The sequence below is a fragment of the Salmo salar genome, chromosome ssa15 (assembly GCF_905237065.1).
Source record: "Salmo salar chromosome ssa15, Ssal_v3.1, whole genome shotgun sequence".
NCBI classification, from domain to species: Eukaryota; Metazoa; Chordata; class Actinopteri; order Salmoniformes; family Salmonidae; genus Salmo; species Salmo salar.
This window is the reverse complement of record NC_059456.1, coordinates 71,821,202-71,847,395: the sequence shown is the minus strand read 5'-3', so window position 1 is coordinate 71,847,395 and position 26,194 is coordinate 71,821,202. Positions and strand designations below refer to the sequence as shown.

At 45.9% G+C, this 26,194-nt stretch overlaps 2 protein-coding genes and 1 long non-coding RNA gene across 4 annotated transcripts in view; 2 read left to right on the top strand and 1 right to left on the bottom strand.

Annotated features, from left to right (window-relative positions):
- Positions 1–2,850: 2,850 nt before the first annotated feature.
- Positions 2,851–3,637, bottom strand: LOC106572337 (uncharacterized). Its single transcript, XR_001321106.2, has 3 exons — positions 3,567–3,637; positions 3,367–3,473; positions 2,851–3,205 (listed from the first exon to the last, which is right to left on the bottom strand). It is a non-coding gene; the product is annotated as an uncharacterized lncRNA (long non-coding RNA).
- A 4,811-nt stretch (positions 3,638–8,448) lies between these two features.
- The window catches only part of mtor (mechanistic target of rapamycin kinase), a 132,874-nt gene continuing 115,128 nt past the window's right edge, over positions 8,449–26,194 (top strand). Inside the window, exons 1-21 of one of the 2 annotated variants that reach the window (XM_014146133.2) lie at positions 8,449–8,583; positions 9,219–9,359; positions 9,559–9,667; positions 9,837–10,069; positions 10,384–10,584; positions 10,759–10,893; positions 11,201–11,476; positions 12,047–12,155; positions 12,554–12,737; positions 12,948–13,076; positions 13,330–13,574; positions 14,130–14,345; positions 14,597–14,802; positions 15,515–15,637; positions 15,934–16,017; positions 18,054–18,146; positions 18,427–18,561; positions 18,837–18,966; positions 23,374–23,624; positions 23,986–24,072; positions 25,828–25,995. In XM_014146133.2, the coding sequence (XP_014001608.1) occupies positions 9,231–9,359; positions 9,559–9,667; positions 9,837–10,069; positions 10,384–10,584; positions 10,759–10,893; positions 11,201–11,476; positions 12,047–12,155; positions 12,554–12,737; positions 12,948–13,076; positions 13,330–13,574; positions 14,130–14,345; positions 14,597–14,802; positions 15,515–15,637; positions 15,934–16,017; positions 18,054–18,146; positions 18,427–18,561; positions 18,837–18,966; positions 23,374–23,624; positions 23,986–24,072; positions 25,828–25,995 (3,243 nt within the window). In that variant the 5' untranslated portion in view covers positions 8,449–8,583; positions 9,219–9,230. Of the gene's footprint in view, positions 8,584–9,218; positions 9,360–9,558; positions 9,668–9,836; positions 10,070–10,383; positions 10,585–10,758; positions 10,894–11,200; positions 11,477–12,046; positions 12,156–12,532; positions 12,738–12,947; positions 13,077–13,329; positions 13,575–14,129; positions 14,346–14,596; positions 14,803–15,514; positions 15,638–15,933; positions 16,018–18,053; positions 18,147–18,426; positions 18,562–18,836; positions 18,967–23,373; positions 23,625–23,985; positions 24,073–25,827; positions 25,996–26,194 lie in introns of both variants that reach the window. The other variant, XM_014146132.2, reaches the window with a different exon arrangement.
- LOC106572192 (intelectin) lies at positions 21,650–23,022 on the top strand. Its single transcript, XM_014146136.2, has one exon. It carries the CDS (start codon positions 21,757–21,759, stop codon positions 22,732–22,734), a length of 978 nt encoding a protein of 325 aa, XP_014001611.1. The 5' UTR covers positions 21,650–21,756; the 3' UTR covers positions 22,735–23,022.

Here is a 26,194-nt window from a genome sequence, read left to right as displayed (position 1 = left end):
ACTATTTGTTCAACACTTTTGAAATGTACAGCGACAGGAAGGTGGCATGGTGGTCCTTAGTGGGCACATTTTGTCATCAAACTTTTTCGTCAATGTCTGTCATTTTCTGGATTAATGGTGCTTTCAAGAGAACTGGGAACTCTGAAAAAAACAAGGTTGAATCATGAAGTCAGTGATCTTCAGGTCGGAGCTCTAGAAAGAGGCCCGAGTTCCCAACTTGCAATTCAGAGTTGGATGACCATTCAAAACGTATTTTCCCATTCGGAGGTAGTTTTTTTCAGAGTTCCCAGTTGACTTGAACCTGTTCAAGTTTCGAGTTATTTTGAATGCAGTAGAAGTCATGCTGGATTGACAGCATGGCCAATGTTGAATGTTTATCCTTTTAAGCTTGGAAAAGAGACCCTTAAACTCAGACTTGGACCTCACACCCATTCCACTGAATAGCAGGCTAGTGATTGCTTTGCAATGCTTGCAGTTAGCCACTGATTCCTTCCAAACCACTTATTGTTGAATTTGCAATTTCCAACTTGTTGTGTAATGTTTATGTCCAATGGCAGATGAGCACCGATATGCTTTATAATTTTATAATTTCTCTTCATTATTTCTCTTCTTATGACAAGGATTGAAAATTATTTGGCACTAGATTTTCAACTTGATTCATGTTGACTGCTAGCTAAGATTTTGAAAGTATGATGTTGATATGATCAGTCCAATCAAAGCTACGGTAGATATAATGTGATTTGACGTAATTTTATCTGTGGCCAATGAACTTGAGCCTTCTTGGATGGGCACTTCTAATGTAACTATATGGCAGCACCTAAGGGGCAGCACCGAGCGCTCCCCGTAGATTTTGCAGTGACGTAGTGTCCCCACGAGTGACAGAACACTGAGCCAATCACGGCGCAACTAGAGAACATTACCAACCTCTACACTCCGTATTTTCCGCTGGTTGCCCCACCACCACGGAAAGCACTGAGCTAGGCTGAAACACCTGCATTTTGGAGCTGCCTTACTCAAGAAAACAAAAAAGATAACATGTTTGTATGCGGCTTTACTAACTCAATGATACATCTTTTTTACATTGTTTGCGAACTGATATGTGTCCCCTGTATTGTTATCTAATTGTCTGCTTTTTATTTTAGTTTTAGTTTATTCAGCTAAAATGTTCTCAACTCTATTTATTGAACTGCATTGTTGGTTAAGGGCTTGTAAGTAAGCATTTCATGGTAAGGTTGTTGTATTCGATGCATGTGACAAATACAATTTTATTTTATTGCCCGGGTCAAGGAGTCGATGCTATCAGCGGGCCCCGGACACGAGCCGGGACATGCCGTAAACTACGTCACCTCCTGTTGGGCCCACAGCAAACCACCAGCACCTATGGTCCCGGTGAAAGTCGACGGTCATGACACCCACGCTCTGTTGGATTCCGGGAGTGTGGTAACGCTCGTACAAGCGCGCCTGCTGGCCCATCCAACCGACCGTGTTGAGGAGATGTCTGTCTCCTGTGTCCACGGCGACACCAAGCAGTATTTGACTGGGCAGGCCACCATCCTGACGCCACAAGGGTTCTGCCAGATGGTGGTGGGTGCCGTACCTGAGTTGCCGATGAGATTGTCCTCTGTTCGCGGCACTGTGGAGGCACGAGCTGGGAAAAAGAGTAAGACCGACGAGAGCGGCTAATGGTTGCTAACCCTGTGTCTACGGACCTGGAGTCGGGGTCCAAGGGGGCGCCGGAACCAACCTCACCTGGTGAACAACCAGAGGAGGAGCCCATGCTCCCTCGAAATCGCTGAGCCCCATAAGAGAACTGTTCGGGACGCCCAGTGGGAGGATCCGAACTTGAAAGCTGCCACGGCCCAAGTGATAGCGATGGATGGGCAGCTTCTTCCGGGGGTGAGTGACTGGCGATACCTCCATTTCCAAATAAAAAAATAACCTGTTGTATCAGGTGTCGCACGAACATGGGAACTTCAAGAGTTGCTGTTGCTGCCCCGCCGGTACATCGGAACCGTTCTTCAGCTGGCCCATACCCATTTGTTGGGGGTGCACCTGGGAATGGAGAAGACCCGGGAACAGATCACCGCCCGGTTCCACTTGCCCGGGATGAGGCGGGCCGTGGAAGACTATTGCCGCAGCTGCCTGGAGTGTCAAATCACCGCCCCACTTCTGGAACCCGCTGGTTCCCCTACCGATCATCGTAGTGCCGTTTGAATGGATCACCATGGACATAGTGGGCCTGTCATGCCAAATAATGTCCCCTGGCCAAATAGTGTCCCCCTCTGCGTCACAATAGGATTCTATAAACTATTAGCAGCCATTGCTATATCAACGGTGTGATGACCTAATGATTCGAATTTTGGAGATCATTACATCCTAAATCACATTCTTTTCATCATCGCTATGCAAACAAAGCTGATTTCCGTGACAATTTCACTGTTTAAACAAGTTTTGTTTAGCTAATAATATGAAAACATTAATTCAAACTACTATTGGGTACATTTTTAACATTACAACATGAAATCCATGTCTACACAATGCTACGTTTCGAAAAGGGCAAACAAAACGTGTAATCTCGCATAGCTCATTAGTACACCCGTTTTTATTGGTTGAATATATATGTATCTATTGTAAGTCCTAGGATACAACAATGAATAATGTGCAACAAATAAATACCATCAAAGGATACCTTACAACTTACAATAATGAACACCCTGTGAAACAGCTGCGAAAACCAACCTGGCAATATTTAAGATTTTAATACATAAACTTTAATAGTTTTGGTACAGTTGTGTCATTAATTTATTTTCACAGATTTTTGTGCACTCACATGGCAATCATAGACTAAAATACTGAATTCTGGTGTGTGGAATATAGAGGAAGTGGTTTCTGTGTGGGTGGGAGGTTCTGCCTGTCACTTGTACTCAACAACCAGTCCCAGAAGGGGGACTTGAAGAGGGAGACTGCAAAGTCCAGGCACTGCTGCTCTCTTTATTCTAAGTGTTTGCAGTGCTACTGTTTTTAGTTAATCTGTGTATCTCACATTATGTGCCCAGTATGATAGAGCAAGAAAAATGTCTAAGCAGATAATGACAACATGACATCAACAGTAGCTGTAGATGATGTAATGAAAAGTTGGAGGGTGGTTGGTAATGGAGGACATCAGGTGGATCCACGTCTGGGTGTTGGGCAGAACCTTTAGCTCCTGGAGAACAGGAGCAAATTTAAAGCAAACAGGGTAGGAGACAGAGACGTAAACAAGCAAACACACAGGTTACATTCTACTGTGAGAAAATGTGATGGATTAGTACAGTGTTATAAATGGGAGATATGTACTTTTCAACACCTTTGGAAGGTATAGCCTACCTCAAGCTGGTCCCCCTCTGCCTCAGAGCATAGAGAATCAGACTGATCCGAACTAAATGCTTCTGGTGGATGGGATACCTCCTGGGGGACTCGGACAGTCGATGGTCCTAAAATCATTTGGAGAGGTACATTTTTATAAGCTTAGCATGACTACCATTTCTTTCTTTCTTAAATGTCAACCAAAGCAAAGCATGACATACTTTATCTATTGGGCTTCACTGAAGTGTAGGGCGTCAGGGCTTCCAGTGGTCAACCGTCCAACTGCTCCAACTGTAGAATATTGTTGGCTTCCACCGAGGTAACCCTAGGAAGACAAACAGAAAAATATCAGTGTTAGGGAAACTAAAACTAGCTTCAGGTTATTTTGTGTGCCAATGCAAATAGATTTTATCTGAGATTTTTTATATTCACTTTAACAGATGGTGACTCCAGCTAGGAGCGAAGAAGCACCGAGATTTCTCAGGTCTCCCCTTCCTTTCATCCTTCTTCCAAACCAAATAATTCTCCCGGATGTCGCAGCACTTTGTCCCCTTCTTGATTCTGCTCTGGTAGCTCTCCTTCTGTTTCTCCTGTTTTATTTATTTATTTATTTTTTATTTCACCTTTATTAAACCAGGTAGGCTAGTTGAGAACAAGTTGTAATTTACAATTGCGACCTGGCCAAGATAAAGCAAAGCAGTTCGACACATACAACAACACAGAGTTACACATGGAATAAACAAACATACAGTCAATAATACAGTAGAAAAAGTCTATATACAGTGAGTGTGTGCAAACGAGGTAAGATAAGGGAGGTAAGGCAATAAATAGGCCGTGGTGGCGAAGTAATTACAATATAGCAATTAAATACTGGAATGGTAGATGTGCAGAAGATGAATGTGCACGTAGAGATACTGGGGTGCAAAGGAGCAAGATAAATAAATAAATAAATAAATAAATACAGTATGGGGAAGAGGTAGTTGGATGGGCTGTTTACAGATGGGCTATGTACAGGTGCAGTGATCTGCGAGCTGCTCTGACAGCTGGTGCTTTAAGCTAGTGAGGGAGATGTGTGTCTCCAGCTTCAGTGATTTTTGCAGTTCGTTCCAGTCATTGGCAGCAGAGAACTCTAAAGAAAGGCAGCGAAAGGAGGAACTGGCTTTGGGGGTGACCAGTGAGATGTACCTGCTGGAGCGGGTGCTACGGGTGGGTGCTGCTGTGGTGACCACTTAGCAAAGACTTGTAGATGACCTGGAGCCAGTGGGTTTGGCGACGAGTATGAAGCGAGGGCCAGCCAACGAGAGCGTACAGGTCACAGTGGTGGGTAGTATATGGGGTTTTGGTGACAAAACGGATGGCACTGTGATAGACTGCATCCAATTTGTTGAGTAGAGTGTTGGAGGCTATTTTGTAAATGACATCGCCGAAGTCGAGGATCGGTAGGATGGTCAGTTTTACGAGGGTATGTTTGGCAGCATGAGTAAAGGATGCTTTGTTGCGAAATAGGAAGCCGATTCTAGATTTAATTTTGGATTGGAGATGCTTAATGTGAGTCTGGAAGGAGAGTTTACAGTCTAACCAGACACCTAGGTATTTGTAGTTGCCACATATTCTAAGTCAGAACCGTCCAGAGTAGTGATGCTGGACGGGCGGGCAGGTGTGGGCAGCGATCGGTTGAAGAGCATGCATTTAGTTTAACTTGCATTTAAGAGCAGTTGGAGGCCACGGAAGGAGAGTTGTATGGCATTGAAGCTCGTCTGGAGGTTAGTTAACACAGTGTCCAAAGAAGGGCCAGAAGTATACAGAATGGTGTCGTCTGTATAGAGGTGGATCAGAGAATCACCAGCAGCAAGAGCGACATCATTGATGTATACAGAGAAGAGAGTCGGCCCGAGAATTGAACCCTGTGTCACCCCCATAGAGACTGCCAGAGGTCCGGACAACAGGCCCTGCGATTTGACACACTGAACTCTATCAGAGAAGTAGTTGGTGAACCAGGCGAGGCAATCATTTGAGAAACCAAGGCTGTTGAGTCTGCTGATAAGAATGTGGTGATTGACAGAGTCGAAAGCCTTGGCCAGGTCGATGAATACGGCTGCACAGTATTGTCTCTTATCGATGGCGGTTATGATATCGTTTAAGACCTTTAGTGTGGCTGAGGTGCACCCATGACCAGCTCTGAAACTAGATTGCATAGCAGAGAAGGTACGGTGGGATTTGAAATGGTTGGTAATCTGTTTGTTAACTTGCCTTTCGAAGACCTTAGAAATGCAGGGTAGGATAGATATAAGTCTGTAGCAGTTTGGGTCTAGAGTATCTCCCCTTTGAAGAGGGGGATGACAGCGGCTGTCACGTCCTGACCAGCAGAGGGAGCAATTGTATTAGTTTTGGTCAGGACGTGGCAGAGATTTTGTGTTACTTGTGAGTTGATTGTTGGACTCCCAATTGAAGGCAGGTGTGTTGAGTTGCCTTTGATTGGGAGTCCTATATAGTAGTGTATGTTTTTCCTTGTGGTTGTGGGTAATTGTTTCTGTTCAGTGTGTTATGCTGTCAGTACTGTTTAGCTGTCGGTTGTTTATTGTTTTGTAAGTGTATAGTGTTCCGTTTGCATTAAAGATGACGAACACGAACTCCGCTGCATTTTGGTCCACTTCTCTCCATGACGACAGCCCTTACAGAATTACCCACCACAACAGGACCAAGCAGCGGAGGAATTCTGGCGAGGACTGGGGAACACAGCGGGTAAGGGAACCCGAGAGGCAGCCCCAATATTTGTTTTTGGGGGGGCACAAGGGCTGTTTGACGGGGCAAGGATGGAGCCCCAGGCCAGCTCCCCATACCCTGTTTAGGCTGAAATAGACTGGACAGGTCCCGTGCTTTGGGGTTGGGGCTGTGGTGAGGCCTGGGATGTGCCAGGGCGAAGTGAGCATCGAGCCTGAAGGGGTGATGCCAACCCTGCGCTCAAGACCGCCAGTGCGCCTCTACGGTCCGGTGTTTCCCGCTATACGCACTAGCATGGAGGTGCGTGTCTCCAGGCTGGCACGTCCAGTACCAGCCCCACGCATCAGGCGTCTAGTGCGTCAGCCCAGCCTCGCCAGTCAAGGGTCGCCAGAGCTGCCCACCAGTCAAGAGTCGCCAGAGCTGCCCGCCAGTCAGGAGTTGCCAGAGCCGCCCGCCAGTCAGGAGTCGCCAGAGCCGCCCGCCAGTCAGGAGTCGCCAGAGCCGCCCGCCAGTCAGGAGTCACCAGAGCCGCCCGCCAGTCAGGAGTCGCCAGAGCCGCCCGCCAGTCAGGAGTCGCCAGAGCCGCCCGACTGCCCGGATCAGCCAGAGCGGCCCGACTGCCCGGATCAGCCAGAGTGGCCCGACTGCCCGGATCAGCCAGAGTGGCCCGACTGCCCGGATCAGCCAGAGTGGCCCGACTGCCCGGAGCTGCCAGAGTGGCCCGACTGCCCGGAGCTGCCAGAGTGGCCCGTCTGCCCGGAGCTGCCAGAGTGGACGGCTGCCCGGAGCTGCCAGAGTGGCCCGACTGCCCGGAGCTGCCAGAGTGGCCCGACTGCCCGGGTCTGCCAGAGTGGCCCGTCTGCCAGAGTGGCCCGCCTGTCCTCCGGCCCAGCCCGAGTGGCCCGCTTGTCCTCCGGCCCAGCCCGAGTGGCCCGCCTGTCCTCCGGCCCAGCCAGAGTGGTCTGTCTGCCAGGGTCAGCCCGAGTGGCCCGTCTGTCCGGCGCAGCTATCGGCGCCACCGAAGTGGGCGACGCCGAAGATGGAGCGAGGTTCACGTCCCGCACCTGAGCCACCTCCAGGATAGGTGGGTTGGGGAGGGAGGGTGTAGCACAGTGCCGTCGTTGACGGCAGCCACCCTCCCTTCCCTCCCTTATTGTTTATTGGTTTTGTTGGGGTATTGGGGATTTTTTGTGTTTTATTTTTTAAGGTGCATTCCGGGGTCTGCACCTTTAGGGGGGTACTGTCACTTCCTGACCAGCAGAGGGAGCAATTGTATTCGTTTTGGTCAGGACGTGGCAGAGATTTTGTGTTACTTGTGAGTTGATTGTTGGACTCCCAATTGAAGGCAGGTGTGTTGAGTTGCCTTTGATTGGGAGTCCTATATAGTAGTGTGTGTTTTTCCTTGTGGTTGTGGGTAATTGTTTCTGTTTAGTGTGTTTCACCTGACAGGACTGTTTGGCTGTCAGTTTTCTTGTTTTGTAAATTGTATAGTGTTCGTTCTTTATTACATGATGATGAACACTAACTCTGCTGCATTTTGGTCCACTTCCTCAGACAGCCCTTACAGCGGCTGCTTTCCAATCTTTGGGAATCTCAGACGATACGAAAGAGAGGTTGAACAGGCTAGTAATAGGGGTTGCAACAATTTCGGCAGATTATTTTAGAAAGAGAGGGTCCAGATTGAGAAGACGGCATTCTCGACACCGGACGGCTTATACCAATACCGGGTCCTCCCGCCAAGGTTGGGAAGAGCACCTGATGCGCCTCCAGGCGGTGCTGGACGTGCTCAGGCAAGCCTGGTTGACAGGGAATCCCAGGGGGAGACTCCTCGAGGCCTGGTGACAGACTGAGTCTACATCACTCGCCGGTGGCTCCCTCTGCTGGACGTGACAGGTCTCGACGGGTCCTCCGGCCAGGACTAATTGAGGCTGATTTTGGCTAGTGAGTAATCAAGGGGCTGATTGCTCACTGGCCGTATGGGGCCCATAAAGCTGCCAAGAGGGCAGCACACGGGAGGGTTGGAGTTAATGAGAGGTTGCTACCAGATAGACGTCCTCACGGTCTTCTAGAACTGAGGGGCTTGGTGTTCTACCGCAGAGGAGACAGCATTCCCTGAAGCCCAGAAGAGGTCTCCTGGAGGAAACCTGTTTCTTTTCCTTTGTTTTAAATAAACACCCTTGAAACAGAGGTATCACGCTTGTCTGAGCTGTGTAAACGTCTAGATCAAACCCCCTGGTCTGCCACACTACATATATATATATATTTTTATTTTCTGCTAAACAGGTGGGGCTCTGCCCTTAATGACGGGTCGCCAATGGATACATATATTTATGTCGGTAGCCCTACAACTGATCTTACAGTGGTAAATCAATTTGCCTTGGGCTGGAACGCACCCAAACACATTTCTGCGCAAAGGCTTCGCAAGTTGATGTTGGTAAAGAATTCTACACTTGTCTATCCAAAAAAGACCCTCTGTTGACGGAAAACTAGCCAGCAGTTAGCCAGCAAGCTAGCTAGGTAAGCAAATATTTGTTTTGCTTTTGCTATACATAACATAGCCAAAACACCAAAATAAAAGCGTAAGTAAGATAGCTATGTGTAAGGTTTGTTGTGCTCTCATTCGTGCTGTCCTTCCACTTCAACCGGGCGCGTTAGCTTAGCATGCCTTTTCTAGCAGCTAGCTAGCTACTGTACAGTAACTAACTTGCTAGCTAACGACGTTTGTCCAGCTTGCGAAGCTATTGAATTGTCAATTTAATTCAAATACTTAACAGTTTGGTACGTTGCAAATATTTTCAATAAATTACCTAGCCAAATAGTAGCTAACGTTTGCATTTTGACTAACGGTAGGTAACGTTAGCTAGTTAACTTTAGTAGTAGCTGTATAGCTAGCTACCCATATGAAACCTTGCAAATAGAACCAACTTTACACGTTTTAGTTAGCGCGGTAGATGTCTAGCTCTGGCCTAGTTATCTAGACAGTTGCCAACTAAACGCGGCGATTTACGATGAGGTTGGCGGCGATCGTAAATCGTGGAATTGATTTTAATCGGCAAGTTAGACAGTAAACTAACAATTGCAAGCTGCATGGTGGGTTATATAGACGACACCTGTTTGTGTATCTAGTTGCTAAATTTTTGTGCTATCTACAGACTGGCTCCCCAATGGTTATCATGTCTGGCACAGCCACTGTGCTGCAACAATTTGTCAGTGGCCTGAAGAGTCGAAATGAAGACACAAGAGCAAAATCTGCGAAAGATCTCCAGCACTATGTGACGACAGAGCTCAGAGAGGTACTACTAGCTGCAACACTTGCACAATAATGCAACACTTTGACCAACTCTCCTTATTTAACTACACACGCTCTGGAATGTTTTATGTTTCCTACAACATTGTCATGAGCTATGAACAGTTATGAGTTACATGCAGTCAGTGGGGTTTGTCCAATATGGTTTTGTCTGATTGTGATGTGTACTTGCATTCTGTCCTAAGTTGAGCCAAGATGAAGCCACCACTTTCTACGATGAATTGAATCATCACATTTTTGAGCTGGTTTCCAGCTCTGATGTGAATGAGAAAAAAGGAGGGATTCTTGCTATAGGTAAGTCAGATGATTTGCCCCAATGATGACAGAACTTGGCACAAATGAATTGCAAGGTCTAAGACACTCAAAGTTTTGTTCAATTTGTTGGGAGTTTACATTACTACTCCTGTCTACACACAAGTGAAGCTGACACAATCCATGTCACTGACTCCTTTATTTGCTCCAGTGAGTCTGATTGGAGTAGAAGGAGGCAATGCCACCCGAATCAGCCGCTTCGCCAACTACCTCCGCAACCTGCTGCCCTCCAGTGACTCGGTGGTCATGGAGATGGCTTCAAAGGCCATGGGCCACCTGTCCATGGCAGGGGACACCTTCACCGCAGAGTATGTGGAGTTTGAGGTGAAGAGGGCACTGGAGTGGCTGGGCGCCGACAGGAACGAGGGCAGGCGCCATGCTGCGGTTAGTGTGACACACACAGCTAGCCTGCTATTTGTTTTGTCAACGACTATAGGATAAAACTGCAGGTGGTTGCATTTTATGCCAATGTGGGCTAAAGCACTTATCAGGACAAGCCCACTTAGTGGTTTCTAGCTAAACTACACTTTTCACCATCCCTAATAACTATTCATGATGGTGAAAGGGGTAGTAATAACACTGTTAGTACAGTTTTTTTTGTTGCTTTCCGGTAAAAAGCTTTTAATTTCATATGTAAACCAGCACAAGATGAGGACTATGAGTTTGAAAATGTCCCCTTTTATATTCTTAATTTACAGGTTCTTGTCCTAAGGGAGTTGGCTGTCAGCGCACCCACCTTTTTCTTCCAGCAAGTCCAGCCCTTTTTCGACAACATCTTCTATGCGGTGTGGGACCAGAAGCAGGCCATCCGCGAAGGGGCCGTTGCCGCTCTCAGGGCCTGCCTCATCCTCACTACCCAACGAGAGACCAAGGAGATGCAGAAACCACAGTGGTACAAAGTAGGTCCCTCGCAATCAATATCTAATTCGTTTAGCATTTTCTAAAACCACGGTGGTACAAAGTACGTCACTCACAATCACCATTTGATTGATCATGAGACATCATTTTAACGTCTTTCAACCAGTTGCAATGAAAGCGCTCACTATTTGTTTTATGTGTGTCCTTCACCACAGCAAACCTTTGACGAGGCTGAGAAAGGCTTCGATGAGACCTTGTCCAAAGAGAAGGGTATGAACCGTGACGATAGGGTCCATGGCGCCCTCCTCATCCTCAACGAACTGGTCCGCATCAGCAGCATGGAAGGAGAGGTCAGCCACTCCCTGAACCATAAAACACCACCACTACAGGTCACAGAGGACCACAACTTTGTCCAGTGCTTCCCATGGCCAAAAGAATGTGCAACTCATAGGCCCTAACCCTTTGGTCACAGAAGTGGATGGGTGTAAGTAATATGGTGATGGATTCACTCCATCGGGCTCAAGAGAGCTTCTGCCATGTTGCTAATACCTATCCAGTTTATTCAGATCTGCAATTTCTGAACAAACACTACCTAGGGGAAGGATAGGTCCTATGTATTGCTTTCAGACTGAATCTCAACGTCTTCTTCCCTGGCAGCGCATGCGGGAGGAGATGGAGGAGATCACCCAGCAGCAGCTGGTCCACGACAGGTACTGCAAGGAGCTGTTGGGCTTCGGCACCAAGCCACGTCACATCACCCCCTTCACCAGCTTTCAGTCAGTGCAGCCGCAGCAGTCCAATGCCCTGCTGGGTCTCTTGGGCTACAGCACACCCCAGGGCTTCCTCAGCTTCGGGGCCACGCCGGTGCCCGCCAAGAGCTCCCTGGTGGAGAGCCGCTACTGCCGCGAGCTCATGGAGGAGTGCTTTGACCAGGTGCCATTATTTTGTTGTACTTGCTAGTGGAGGGTTGAAAACCCACTTTGAGGGTTGTGTCCTGACTTTAAATAAGGGTGTGAGGCATAGTGGTTCTCAACCTGAGGTCTGTGAAGGAGAACTCGTCACTTGGATGTTGCTGACTGTTCCCTCAGATAGTTGTCGGAGTCTGACATTTATTTAGTCAGTGTTCAAGTGTTTGTTTCAATGTTCTGTAAGTGGTGGAGAACCATAGCTTGCCAGATGTTGAAACAAAAAATAAACACTGGTGTAGCACGTACTTTCATATGCACGATGCTGCGTTTACACAGGAAACCCAATTATCTGATCTGATAGGTCAAAAGTCAAATTAGTGGCAAAAAAATTCAGAATTGGGCTGCCTGTGTGACTGCAGCCTGAGGTCTGAGTTGTGTCGGATGTAACGACAGCTGCTGTGTGTGTGTGTGTGTGTGTGTGTGTGTGTGTGTGTGTGTGTGTGTGTGTGTGTGTGTGTGTGTGTGTGTGTGTGTGTGTGTGTGTGTGTGTGTGTGTGTGTGTGTGTGTGTGTGTGTGTGTGTGTGTCTTCCTCAGGTGTGCCGCTGGGTGCTGAAGTACAGGACCAGTAAGAACCCTCTGATCCAGATGACCATTCTCAACCTTCTGCCGCGCCTCGCCGCTTTCCAGCCACACACCTTTACAGGTCAGAAAGGAGTCTCACATGCAATATCCCTACTAGATATTGATCCAATCTTTTTTCAAGCATTTGATTTTCAAACTAGATGAGTCAGGCTAACAAAGTTGAAATGAATCAATTTACCTGTATGAAAAATGTTGAGAGTTGCAAGGATAAATTATTTTATTAAGTCATGTTTCCTAATTTAGAAAAAGTATTGGTGGCCGCTCCAGTTAAAAATAGACTTTAATACTTTGAAAGAAAGTTGTGTTCGTTCTTTAAAAAATAAATATTATGCCATTCACTGGTTTTATACAACTTGATAATTTTTTTGACAATCTCAAGTGCTGTGTGTGGATGTTTGTAATTTCTCTCGAATTCTAACTTTTCTCGACTTTGACCAGTTGAAGTTTGCCCCCTCCCAGACCAGTACCTGGCTGACACCATGGGCTACCTGCTTGGCTGTCTGAAGAAGGAGAAGGAGCGCACAGCGGCCTTCCAAGCCCTGGGGCTGCTGGTGGTGGCGGTACGCGCTGAGATCCAGCCCTACCTCACCAAGATCCTGGAGATCATCAAGGCTGCGCTGCCCCCCAAGGACTTCGCTCACAAGTAAATTACATTGACTTTATACAAGTGACTTTGTTTCTGAAGTGATGTTCATACTCAAAGCACTGAAATGTCCCCCTGAAATTAGTGTTATAGTTTAGTTGATTCATACTTGAAAAAGGGTTAAAGTTTGAAATTCACCATGTAAATATAATACAGATCAATATATTATATGTCCAGAACTTAATTTTTCTAACGTGTGTGTGTGTGTAGGAGACAGAAGACCATGCAGGTGGATGCCACAGTGTTCACCTGTATCAGTATGTTGTCCAGAGCCATGGGCCCCAGCATCCAGCAAGACATCAAGGAGCTGCTGGAGCCCATGCTGGCCGTGGGACTCAGGTAGGGTTCATGACATCACCTCTCATTCCTATCCATTGTTCCCCATGCTTGTGTAGGCAGGACTGGCCTCCGTATCCCAAATATCCATCCAAAAGATGAAAGTGTCGCTGCCCGACAGATGCCAGGCAGATGTGGATATGTGGTATTGAGGCCCCTTTTTGTGTATGCTTTGGATGTGTGTCTGCCTATGCCTGAGCACTCCCTGGTATGATGAAATGGCTCCATAACAATCCACCATTGTCTCCTCCTGTAGCCCGGCCCTGACGGCGGTGCTGTACGACCTGAGTCGGCAGATCCCCCAGCTAAAGAAAGACATCCAGGACGGCCTGCTGAAGATGCTCTCCCTGGTGCTCATGCACAAGCCCTTACGCCACCCGGGCATGCCCAAGGGCCTGGCGCAACAGCTGGCATCGCCCAGCCTCACCAACATCCCCGAGGCCAGTGACGTGGGCAGCATCACTCTGGCACTCAGGACACTGGGCAGCTTTGAATTTGAAGGTGAGACGCTTTACGGCCACTACTTAGAAAAATGCATGTTGAATGTTAAAATGATTGGATTAAAGCTATTCTCTCTCAGTGCAATGTTAATCTAGCATTGGCTTGAAGTGGCTCCACAAGTGAACGTATGTTCAGGATCGAATTGTCCAATAATCAGTGAGTTTAACAGGAGGTTTGAAACATAACATTTTCCCTTTTGATGTCATTGGGCCAAGTGAGCAGCAACACTGAACGTCTCCCTCCTGAGTACAAGTACTGCCTGTGGTCAACTTGTCGCTGTAAGTTAGCTCGCTAGGCTAGCTAGCAAAGTTAGCTTACCTGGCTAGTTGGAACAGCATATGCAGCTGAATTAGCTATCAAGCCATCGTTTCCCCTTCTGCAAATAAAATGTGTAGGTGTGGAGGCTGCAGCTAGCTACAATGCCACATTCGCAAACACCGTCATCAGTGACAGCTGCTGTGCATTAGCGACCTCCCTCCGTTTCCCACTCTGCTTTCTTCCATTTGGTGCCTCATGAATTAGACCCTGACTTTCTCACCTCCTTGCTGTCCACAGGCCACTCGCTGACCCAGTTTGTGCGCCACTGCGCCGACCACTTCCTCAACAGCGAGCACAAGGAGATCCGCATGGAGGCAGCGCGCACCTGCTCCCGCCTGCTGACGCCCTCCATCCATCTGATCAGCGGCCATGGCCATGTGGTCAGCCAGACGGCCGTGCAGGTGGTGGCCGACGTGCTCAGCAAGCTGCTGGTAGTCGGCATCACAGATCCAGGTTGGTTGTAAGAGCGGTGGTGGTGGTGATGATGAAAAGGTCAAATAGCCAGAATGCCTAGGCACTCCTGGGTTCGCTGTTTTTCCCCTTCCCGTTTAGTATTTTGTCACTTTATTTAGACAGCTTGAAAGGAGTTATGATACAGAGAAAGGAAAACAGTATGAGTCTCACCTCTCTCTCTCTCTCTCTCTCTCTCTCTCTCTCTCTCTCTCTCTCTCGCTCTCTATACCTATCTACCTCCCCCGTCTCAGACCCAGATATCCGCTACTGTGTGCTGGCCTCTCTGGACGAGCGCTTCGACGCCCACCTGGCGCAGGCGGAGAACCTGCAAGCTCTGTTCGTGGCGCTGAACGACGAGGTGTTTGAGATCAGAGAACTGGCCATCTGCACCATCGGACGCCTCAGCAGCATGAACCCCGCCTTCGTCATGCCCTTCCTGCGCAAGATGCTCATCCAGGTAACCCGAGCAGTAGACTTGTCTTATTTGAGTAATTTTACCCATTTACCAGATAAGTTGAATGAGAACAGAATCTAATTTACAGAAACGGTAAACAGAAATGACTTGTTTTACCTGTAGGTTATTTTGTGTATTTCTGTGCAAGATGTATTGAAAGACAACAAAAGCCACTTCAGAAAAACCCACATAGGTTGTTATTAAAGGGGATACTTGGCTATGACTGGAAGTCTATCTGCTACAATGTCAGTAGATACCCATGGACTTCCAGTCATTATGCTAACGCTAGTTAGCATTGGCTCGCGAAACTACCTGACTCTGCGGAAGTAGAAAAGGGCTGCATTGCCAGAATACTGAACTATCCCTTCAAATAATCTGTTTTCATCTGTTGTTGGTATACTGTAGCTCTGTGTGTTTTACCCAAGATGCTAGTGATTCCTGAGTTAGTGTAAGTGGTGGACCTGCCATTTCAATAACACGCCAGAAAATGGTAGCCAAGTTAATGTTTCACGATGTGGCTTGACTTACAAATGTCAGACTATTTTGAGCTATGCTGAACTATGGTGTTTTTTTTCTACCTTTTTAAAGGGAATAGGCATGGCAATCGCTTTTTGTTTTTAAATGGGATGTTTTATTAGTTATTTCAAGTTAAACCCATCTATCGCCTTCATCAGAATGGCTGCTTAACTATGGTGTGTGTTTCTGCTGGTTCCAGATTCTGACTGAGCTGGAGCACAGTGGCGTGGGCAGGAACAAGGAGCAGAGTGCCCGCATGCTGGGTCACCTGGTTTCCAACGCCCCCCGCCTCATACGCCCATACATGGAGCCCATCCTAAAGGTACCTACCATCATTGGTGCTGCCCCATATGTTAACTACCCAGTAACATCTTTGTAACGTGTTACAACATATTTGTGACAACTATGTAACATATTTTGAATGTTTTGCTCACTGAAAGTAAGATACTGTATTTATAGATTCCATCCGAAAGGTACTGCCGTCAGCCACCCTGTAACATCTAAAGAACGTTTTCCTCATTCAAATGAACATACTTTTAAATGAACCATTTATTAGTATTAGAAATGTTGAAATGATTCAATTGACTGTTGGCTCTAAGCTCCTTTTCTCTGTTTCAGGCCCTGATCCTGAAGCTTAAAGACCCAGACCCCAACCCTGGAGTGGTCATCAGTGTCCTGGCCACTATTGGAGAGTTGGCTCAGGTAAGGAGTCCTTTTTAACCCTGACAGTGAATGCTAGTGACGTTCAGTGTATAGATTTTCAATATTTAGTGTATTCTACTCTGTTCTATTCTATGTGCCCTGTATGCCTTTGTGTCTGCACTATGTACATGTATCTGCCGATGGTGGCCACCTTAACTTTCTCCTGTGGGAATCAACCATGTATTTCCCATTCATTTCAGTAATGTTCACTGTGCCTGCTCACTCTCTCTGCTCAGACAAACTGCTGGAATCCCCAGAAGATTGAGGAAGTGAGAGTTGTTAGGGGCAAGCTGGCCCTGCAGCGCAGAGGGAGTGCAGGAGATGCCAGAGTAGGGTTGATGACAGTTTGTGCTGAGGCAGTGCCAGGACAGGTAGAGACCATCAGGTTCCCCCAAAGAGACAGTCTGAGGAAAAAGACTGAACAGGATTGTGTGAATTCTCAATATGTCAGGGTCGTGTTCAGTAGGAAACAGAAAAGAAAACCAAGTGTGTCTTATTGGACAAATTCAGATCAATTATGTATATAAACCCTGGGTGACTGACGGGGGACACTTTATTGAAGCCACCGCGCAGCCTTCTTGGTACTCCTCCATTGTAAAACAATATTTTGGAAGCTATATAAATGTGTTTATTAATGTCTACATGTTTATTATATTACAGTCACCTTAATGCATGCTTTTAAATTATACTGAACAAAAATATAAATGCAACATCCAACAATTTCATTGATTTTACTGAGTTACAGTTCATGTGAGGAAATCAGTCAATTGAAATTAATTCATTAGGCCCTAATCTATGGATTTCACATGACTGGGAATACAGATATGCATCTGTTGGTCACAGATATCTTAAAGAAAATGGGCCTCACGATCTCATCACGGTATTTTTGTGCATTCAAATTGCCATCGATAAAATGCAATTGTGTTCGTTGTCCATAGCTTATGCCTGCCCATAAACACCATCATGTTCACAACGTTACATCAGCAAACCGCTCGCCCACACACAGCCGTGGTCTGCGGCTGTGAGGCCAGTTTAACGTACTGCCAAATTCTCCAAAACGACAATGGCGCCGGCTTATGGTAGAGAAATTAACATTACATTCTCTGGCAGCATCTCTGGTGGACATTTCTACAGTCAACATGCCAATTGCACACTCCCTCAACTTGAGACATCTGTGGCGTTGTGTGACAAAACTGCACCTTTTTAGAATTGGCCTTTTATTGTCCCCAGCACAAGGTGCACCTATGTAATGATCATGCTGTTTAGTCAGCTTCTTGATATGTCACACCTGTCAGGTGGATGGATTATCTTGGCAAAGGAGAAATGCTCACTAAGAGGGATGTAAACACATTTGTACTCAAAATTTGAGAGAAATAAGGTTCTGGGATCTTTTATTCCGGCTCATGAAACATAGGGACCAACACTTTTCATGTTGTGTTTATATATTTTTTAAGTGTATATTATGTGAGCTAAACATACAAATATTTTCTTTAGAGAGTACGTACTAATCTTACTGTCCCCACTACAACAACAAAATACTTAAATACATGTAATTTTGTTCTTGAAACATTAAATTGAAATACTGTAGAATTCCATTTGGAGGACTGCTCCTACTGGGGAGTGCCAATATGGCCGACCAGGAGCTTCAAAGCCTCTCAATGGCCAATACATAGCATCAGCATCCGGGGTTTATATACATCATTGGTTCAGATGGTGCCTCCCTGTTTCAAAATGTTTTCTCCCTACTGAACACAACCCATGGCCAGGCTACAATAGTTGTAAACATCCAAGAGTACTGTGTTTAAAATGTATTATGTAAGGAATATGCAAGGGATTTGTGAATTTTGAATATTACAGGCTGAGTGGATCAAAACTGAAATACGAGACTGAATACAGTAATTTGTGAATCTGATAGGTGAAGTGAAATGCAGGGTTACTAAAGATTAGATATACAAGGATGGTTGGGAGACGTAACAGTAGGCCTCTTTGCACCAGAGGCACGAGTTCTGATTGGTTGTTGTCACACGGCCCTCTAGGTGAGCGGACTCGAGATGAGGAAGTGGATGGACGAGCTCTTCCCCATCATCATGGACATGCTCCAGGACTCCTCCTCATTGGCCAAGAGACAGGTACATATGCACGATTTTATAGGTACAACTTTGGGAGGTGACAGACTTGTTCAACAATTGTGACACACAGTTTATCTTTTTTATTCTCATGATATCTTCAATTGCAATCCTTTCCCCCAAGCATATCTGGTCATGTGTTAATATTACATTTTCCTGATTTTTAAAAGGACAATTTTGTATTTTCCATACAATCCATGTCTTTATACATGTTACGGGACTATTTGGGATCAGATGTTTTGTGTTTTTGAAGTTGTTGTTGTTGTAACATCTTTTCCACCAGGTGGCGCTATGGACTTTGGGCCAGCAGGTTGCTAGCACTGGATACGTGGTGGAGCCCTACCGCAAGTACCCCTCTCTTCTGGAGGTTCTGCTCAACTTTCTCAAGACAGAGCAGAACCAGGGGATCAGAAGAGAGGTACCATTCATTATCCATTTGGGCTTTTCCCCTCACAGTTTTATAGTTTCAATGATTACACTGGTGACACCTCGAATCACATCTCAGAATTGCACTTCTTGTTAAGAATTATATAGAGTTACGCTTTGAGGTTGGCTTTTCCAAAACCTCAAGCCCTGTGTTGTAAGTGCTGTGTCAACTATTCTCCCCCACCTCACATTTCACAGATCTGTCACATGTTCTGTCTATTGACGTACACGATATGTTCCATTTAATTCTGTTGCTTTGTCTGCCAGGCTATCCGTGTGCTGGGCTTGCTGGGAGCCCTGGACCCCTACAAGCACAAGGTGAACATTGGCATGATCGACCAGTCACGAGACGCTTCTGCCGTCAGCCTCTCCGAGTCCAAGTCCAGCCAGGACTCTGGTGAGCACCCACTGCCATCTTCAACATCTCTCTCTCTTTCTCACACACACACACACACACACACACACACACACACACACACACACACACACACACACACACATACACCAGACATGTAGCTGCTTCTCCCCAGAGTGGATTAGCAGTGGAAAACATTGCATTTATACACAAATAAGTTTAACAAATTCATGGTTTTATCCAGCCCCAAAATAGGACGTTTTGATTGAGTTGACCAGGTAGAATGTGCAGCTCGCACCAGTGCGAACGAGAAATATATTTACTCGCACGGCCAAGTTAAATGGGTCGCAAATTGAGACTAAATGCTCCCAGTCTGGAGCCCTGCTCATCAACTTTGACCCACATATTAGGCCCTAAGGCTTGGAGTACACCAGGCGTCAGCCTACACAACAGACTTTACCATAAATCCTGATGTATACGACTTTGTTATGATTTTAAAGGAATATGGCAGATTTTTATATGACCTAACGGTCCACGCGCTGGCGAGACCAACGCCTTGACATCATTTGGGTCACAGGAGTAGGCTACACTGTCCACTGGAGATTACGAGTGAACTTTTGTACGTTATATCCATGCCATAAATCACAAATATTTCGCATGAATACAGGTAGGGATTCGATTCCGTGTTTTAGACTGGGCCCCCGAGGCATATTCATGCTTTGACAGAGTCCTCGAAGATAGTTCCATGTCAATGTCACATTACGTCATTGAGTTCACACAAGGCTTCACATCTGATAATACAATGTGCAGTCTCCTGTGGCGCTATCTTTTTAGTCAGTTCAGGGAAAAACAGCTTGCAAAAATGACAGAAGTAATCACATTCAAATCCAACATTCAGCAACTTTTTAACAACTTTGTCATAGGTGAATCAATTTACCAGAAGCATTGTAAGAAAATAAAAAAATGTCAATAAGGAGCTATGCGTCACTAACACACATGCGCTGTGACTGTGCTCTGTGGAAGATAATAGCTTTAGCAGTTTGGCCTGCTTAAGGGGCTCCGTCTGGAATTGAAGCTACCTCTCTCCAATGTAGGATATGGTTAAAGCCAAGGTCAGTGTCTGGAGCAGCTATAACGCGTGTTCCACAGCTAAGACGAGGCAACGCAATAACCAACGGTTGCGTGCCACGCCATCGACTGACAAATTGCTGTAACATTTGATGTGGTTAGCTGATACATAAAATACCTATCCAGGCGTTGTAAGATCTGTCAAGCGTCAGCAACTTCTAAGTTCTGGCATGCGGCTATAGTCTTTGGCAGCTGGCTACTGCTGTGTACTGAGGGTCCTGCATTTCCTGGTTAAGTGCTGGAAAGTAATTGGCTATGTCAGGGGTCTGTAACTTGTGGTTCCGGAGCTGCATGGGGCACCTTAGCTGTCCCTTTGTGGCTCCAGTGGTTGGCTAGGTGCTCCAGACCTCTCTTGAGCACAACCACAACCCAGTGAATACAATGAATACAAGTCAGGCTAAGGGAGTTGGACACCAGGGGCTCAAGAATGATAAAGGTATAATGTAGTAGCATGCTCAGGGAGAGATCCGATACAATGCTTCAGTCCCAACAGTACTCTGCACCCTCTGACGCACTGTAACAAACAAACCTAGATCTGTTTTGTTCGGGGGTGAAAGTCGCTGATGTAATTGGCGCCAAGTCTCCATTGTTCTCTTCATGTTGTCTTGGGCCTAGTAAAGGCCCTATGTACTGCACGTGAGGCGATAGAGAAGCAGGCCTGTCCAAAGGAACACAGGCGTTCTGCCCAGGTGCTCACCTATTGTGTCTGGCTCTAGACTAGAGCGTAAAGGGAGGGAAAAGGTATTAAGAAGTGTGGTACTTGCGTTAAGGGCTGAAACTCGACTCCTATGCTAGGCCAATAAAATGTTGAATATCAGATATATTGGTCTCCCTGACTCAACCATAAAAACCAAACCCTCCTCACGGCAGCAGACAGGGTTGGCCTTGGTCACCTAGGATCTTGAGACCGTGATGCAAGAATCCTTGGCTTGGGAGGATACTTCAGTATTTTGGCAATGAACCCTTTATCTACTTCCCTGGAGTCAGAAGAACTCGTGGATACCGTTTTTATGTCTCTGCGTGCAGTTTGAAGGAAGTTGCTAACTAGCGTTAGTGCAATGCCTGGAAATCTATGGTAACTGCTAGCATGGTAGTAGATACCATATACTTCCAACCATTGCCTAACGCTAGTTGGCATTGGCTTGCAAAACTACCTCTAACTTCCTTTTATACTGGATGCAGAGACATAAAAATGAGTTCATCTGACTCTGGGGAAGTAGATAAAGGGTTCATTGCCAGAATCCCGAAGTATCCCTTTAACATTAAATGCATTATGAAATAGGACCTTGAAATGATTTTCGAACTTTTTAATTTAAATTTCATCGCCAAATATTGAGAACATTCAATTGTCCAACAACACAGAATACAGCAATTATAATAAGAGCCCCATGATGGTAGTGACTGTCCATTATTGCGTGCTTATCGCCACGTCATGTTTGTTGATAACTGGGGTTGCAACATTTCGGGAACTTTCAACTGGGTTTTCTTTTAAACCTGCAGATTTTGGGAAAGTTACCAGAGTTTAGCAACACTATTGACAACTTAATAAAATATTAACTTTATTTGGATGTTGAGTGGGTCACAGTTGACAAAAGAGCCGTGGGCCCTAAGGGTATAAATATAAGCATTGCCATGGGTTGACAACATACCTTGTCTTGGACACAGCCTGAATAGATACTTCACTGAGAACTCACCACAGAAGACATGAAGTATTGTGTTCTCCTGATAATCATCCATCTACTGTCGGTGGAACTGCCTCAATTTGTAGAAGCACTACAAGGAAACGAGCATGCAGCAGCTCCAGGTGTTGCCGCAACCGATTTAAGGCTGAGGAACAGGTCTAGTTACATTGCCAGAAGCTGTAAGGAAATAAGGGACCGATATAATCAACATGAAGATGGGCTGTACTACCTGACCACAACCAGCGGGACAGTCTACCAGACCTTCTGCGACATGACCACTGCTGGCGGCAGCTGGACACTTGTGGCGAGCGTGCACGAGAACAACATGTATGGGAAGTGCACAATGGGTGACCGTTGGTCCAGCCAGCAAGGCAGCAACGCCAACTGTCCAGACGGAGATGGGAACTGGGCCAACAGGGCCACTTTTGGAACCGCAGAGGGTGCCACCTCAGATGACTTCAAGAATCCTGGGTATTATGACATTGTGGCAGAAGACATTTCGGTGTGGCACGTTCCCAACAACTCCCCTATGGAACACTGGAACCTAGCCGCCATCCTCCGTTACCACACAGAGAGACGCTTCCTCTCCATTCAAGGGGGAAATCTACATCAACTCTTTAAGCTCTACCCAGTGAGATATAATGCTGGGGCAAGTGGGGACACAGGACCTGTCATTCCAATTGTGTACGACTTTGGGGACAAAGAAACCACAATACAATTTTATGGACCCAACACAAGAAACCAGTTTGAACCTGGCTTCATCACGTTCAGGCCAATAAATAATGAACAGGCGGCCATGGCTATCTGCTCTGGGGTCAAACCAACAACTGGCGGCGACACTGAACATTACTGTATTGGTGGTGGTGGACATTTCCCTGAGGGAGCCCCTCGTCAGTGTGGCGACTTCCCAGCCTTTGACTGGAATGGCCATGGGACCAACACAGAATGGAGTGCATCAAAGGAGATAACTGAAGCAGCTGTGTTACTCTTCTACCGTTAAAATTCTTCCTATTGATTATCAATGCATTATATTACTGTAATTGTTTTCAACAAATGTATCCATTGTTATCAAATGTATGTAAAGATACATTTTGTTTATACTGTTTGTATATAATGTACATAACAGAACTAGGATTTGGATTGGTTTAATCTAGAAATGCCTTATCCCTGTAGTAAGATGGAATACTTGTATCATAGCTTCTTTGTTATAAAGTAGAAAGAGCGATGTGTATTATAACTGTGTGAATATGAATGACTGAAATAAAGACTACTCTAAAGGAGAAATTGACAACAGTTGGTGTTTCAATATGCTTTGTCTTGTAGGCATGATAGACATGCCAAAGTTTTGAATTTGTTAAATTTACTGTGCATTGTTCAGTGAACTGCAGTACATTGTCAAATCACAGCACTTCCCTGTGTAACATCAGTATTGCAATAAACATAACATGTCAAGAAACAAAAAAACTAGAAAAGGTGGCCTGTATTTTTCTAATGAAATGTTTATTTAAGTGGCTACAAACAAATACAGGCACTGTACCTTCACAAAAGGATGGTTTGTTTCTCTCAGTGGCCTGAAAATAATTAAAAAGTAAAACAATAGTCATGTGTGCTAGATATTATTTTTTTCTCTCCCTCCCAGCCGACTACAGTACCAGTGAGATGCTGGTGAACATGGGCAACCTCCCCCTGGACGAGTTCTACCCGGCGGTGGCCATCGTGACGCTGATGCGCATCCTGCGGGACCCCTCCCTCTCTAACCACCACACCATGGTGGTGCAGGCGGTCACCTTCATCTTCAAGTCCCTGGGCCTGAAGTGTGTCCAGTTCCTGCCGCAGGTCATGCCCACCTTCCTCAACGTCATCCGCGTGTGCGACGCTAGCATCCGAGAGGTAACTAGCTAGCTACTGCTAGCCAGAAACTATGTCGTGTTTCATGATTTCTCCTTGTTGATTGGCACTTGTGGCTGTTAATTGTAGTGTATTTCTTTGTTTTTGCGGAAATTCAGTACTACCGCTAGTTGTTTTGTGAAATAATGGATTTACCTGCTTTTTTGCGAAGTTGTTTTGCGCCAACCCATTTTTATTACAACCGTACGCTTTCCGCTCCATAAATGGGGGTTTGAAATCGGGAGTCGAGATGCATGTAACTAAAGCATTGACCCACGACCAGATAGGCTTCGCTTGGGAAACTGACTGGTGAGCAATCAATGTGTTTTGCTTACACCTGCTATTTTCTCTCCCTCTCTTTCAGTTTCTATTCCAGCAGATGGGGATGGTCGTGTGCTTTGTGAAAATCCACATCCGCCCCTACATGGATGACATCTTCACACTCATCAGAGTGAGTTGCCTCTTCAAAAACAAGGCCCCCTTTCATTCTCTCTTTTTCCACTCGCTCAGAAAACAGCTGCGAACTCTTAATTGTGTACATTTCTCTCTCGACTTTCCTCTTTGGCTCTAATGCGCAAGGGGAAATGTGACTTGAGCGAGACACTCTTGGTGGCACGAAGCCTGTTTGTCCATCTAGAATGAAAGAGTTGCTCCATTAAAAGCCGTTCGTTATGGAGAAGTTATTTTGTTTGTAGAAAAGTTGTTTTCAGAAATGACTATTTGGTTGTTTTCTCACAGTATCTATTCTACGTTCAGTATTGAAATATTTTATTAAACTGCTCCACTCTACAGTGTCATTCCTTCCCAATTAACTGAAAACTTCACTAGTGCAAAGAAGAAAAGACCTGTGAGAAGTCCTACTGTGAAATCAACTGTTAAAACCTCTATGAGCCCATTCAATCTTGCCCGCGGGAGGTTTGAGTAGTTTATTTTTGTGGGGGGGGGGGGGGGGTGATTTATTATTGGTAAAAAAAAACACTCTAGGCCACTCTTGAATGTCTAAAACTAGATAGAAAGTAGGTAGAAATTATAATGGACCCTTTTTATATTTTCAAATAACTGGTCCTTTTTCTCTGAATTTAGAAAATCCAGATGTGGCCCTCGCGCCAAAGAGTTAGGCCACCGCTGGTCTAGCAGTACATACTCATTTAGCAAGTAACAACATATCAAATGTCCATTATTTACTGTAATCAAAATAACATTCTGAATCAGCAGTCAGTAACTTTTCTGGGAAGCTGAGCCATTGCACATTTTAGCTGGAGTTAAAAAATGGTGAGTAAAACAAAGGGCTCTATTCATTGTAGTAACTGTCTACCTCATGCGTCCAGATGAGGGGCTGGAATAGCCATTCGGGACTTCGGGAGGTGAAATCACATCATCTGTTGTAGGAATAGCAGCCCTAACGTAGGCTAGTTCCAGTCAGAGCAGGAAAGCGGGGGTTGGAACACTGGCCACGCACAAAATACCTCTTAAGAGCTTTCATAGCTGAAGGCTATTGGCCCTTCAATGTATTGCGTGACTACATTCCTTTACACCCCCATTATCTCCCAATCACCAGTGGCTGTGACAGATCTTAAGCCCTGTTTTTCATAGTGGTGGCGGAGTCATTTTGAGAAAGGGTGCCGAGTTGATTGACAGGAAATTGGCATCCCACCACTGGCACGTGAGGACGTCGCATTGCATAGAGGAGGAATTTCCTTCTAAATCTGGCGTTTCTTGATGGAAACACCATTTGACCCAATTACCCCAGTCCCAGACCCTCATCTCTACTAATGTATGGCAATGAGACCGCATGAGGTAGTGCTTGGTCGCTAGCACCTTGGCTGTACCCTCCGAAGCTCTTAAACCTGTACAAACCATAAAAAGCCCAAAACATAAGGATCTGGACTTGTGTGAATTCAGGTCAACTCATTATTTAGGAAAAACACATTTCTCAATACGGGGATAATGTCCCTCCATGGCTTAAGGGCGGGATCCTAACATGAGAACCATCTCCCATTGGCGTCAATGAAGGATTTACGAGGAAGTTGTGTACACAGATCTCAAGTCAGAGTAATGGTTTACGTTTGACATGTTAGTCATTTAGCAGATACTCTTATCCAGAGCAAGTTACAATCAGTGCATTCTGATTGTAACTTGGGAGGTATAACCACCACATATCACAGTCGTTGAAAGTAACTACATGTGTATTATTCTCATTCCATAGGAGTACTGGACACCTAACAACCCCATGCAGAACACCATCATCCTGCTGATTGAGCAGATCGTGGTGGCCCTGGGCGGCGAGTTCAAGCTCTACCTGCCGCAACTCATCCCACACATGCTGCGTGTCTTCATGCACGATATGAGCATGGGCCGCGGCGTCACCATCAAGGTAACGTCGTGAGGATAATGTCATCTTTTTTTCTAAGGACTGACTTACACGCACTTCTGGGGGTTTGTTTGTACACATTTTGGTCAGAGTTTGACCTCCAAGAGAGTGTCAGCAGGCAGAACTGGTCGAAATGACCTATTTTACCTCTGCTCTTCTATATCGGTCCAGTTATTTATGCCATTGTCCTAGCGAGCAGGGA

Bases quoted from the DNA above. Each gene is read 5' to 3' on its own strand.
- LOC106572192 (XM_014146136.2), top strand. From the start codon at position 21,757: ATGAAGTATTGTGTTCTCCTGATAATCATCCATCTACTGTCGGTGGAA.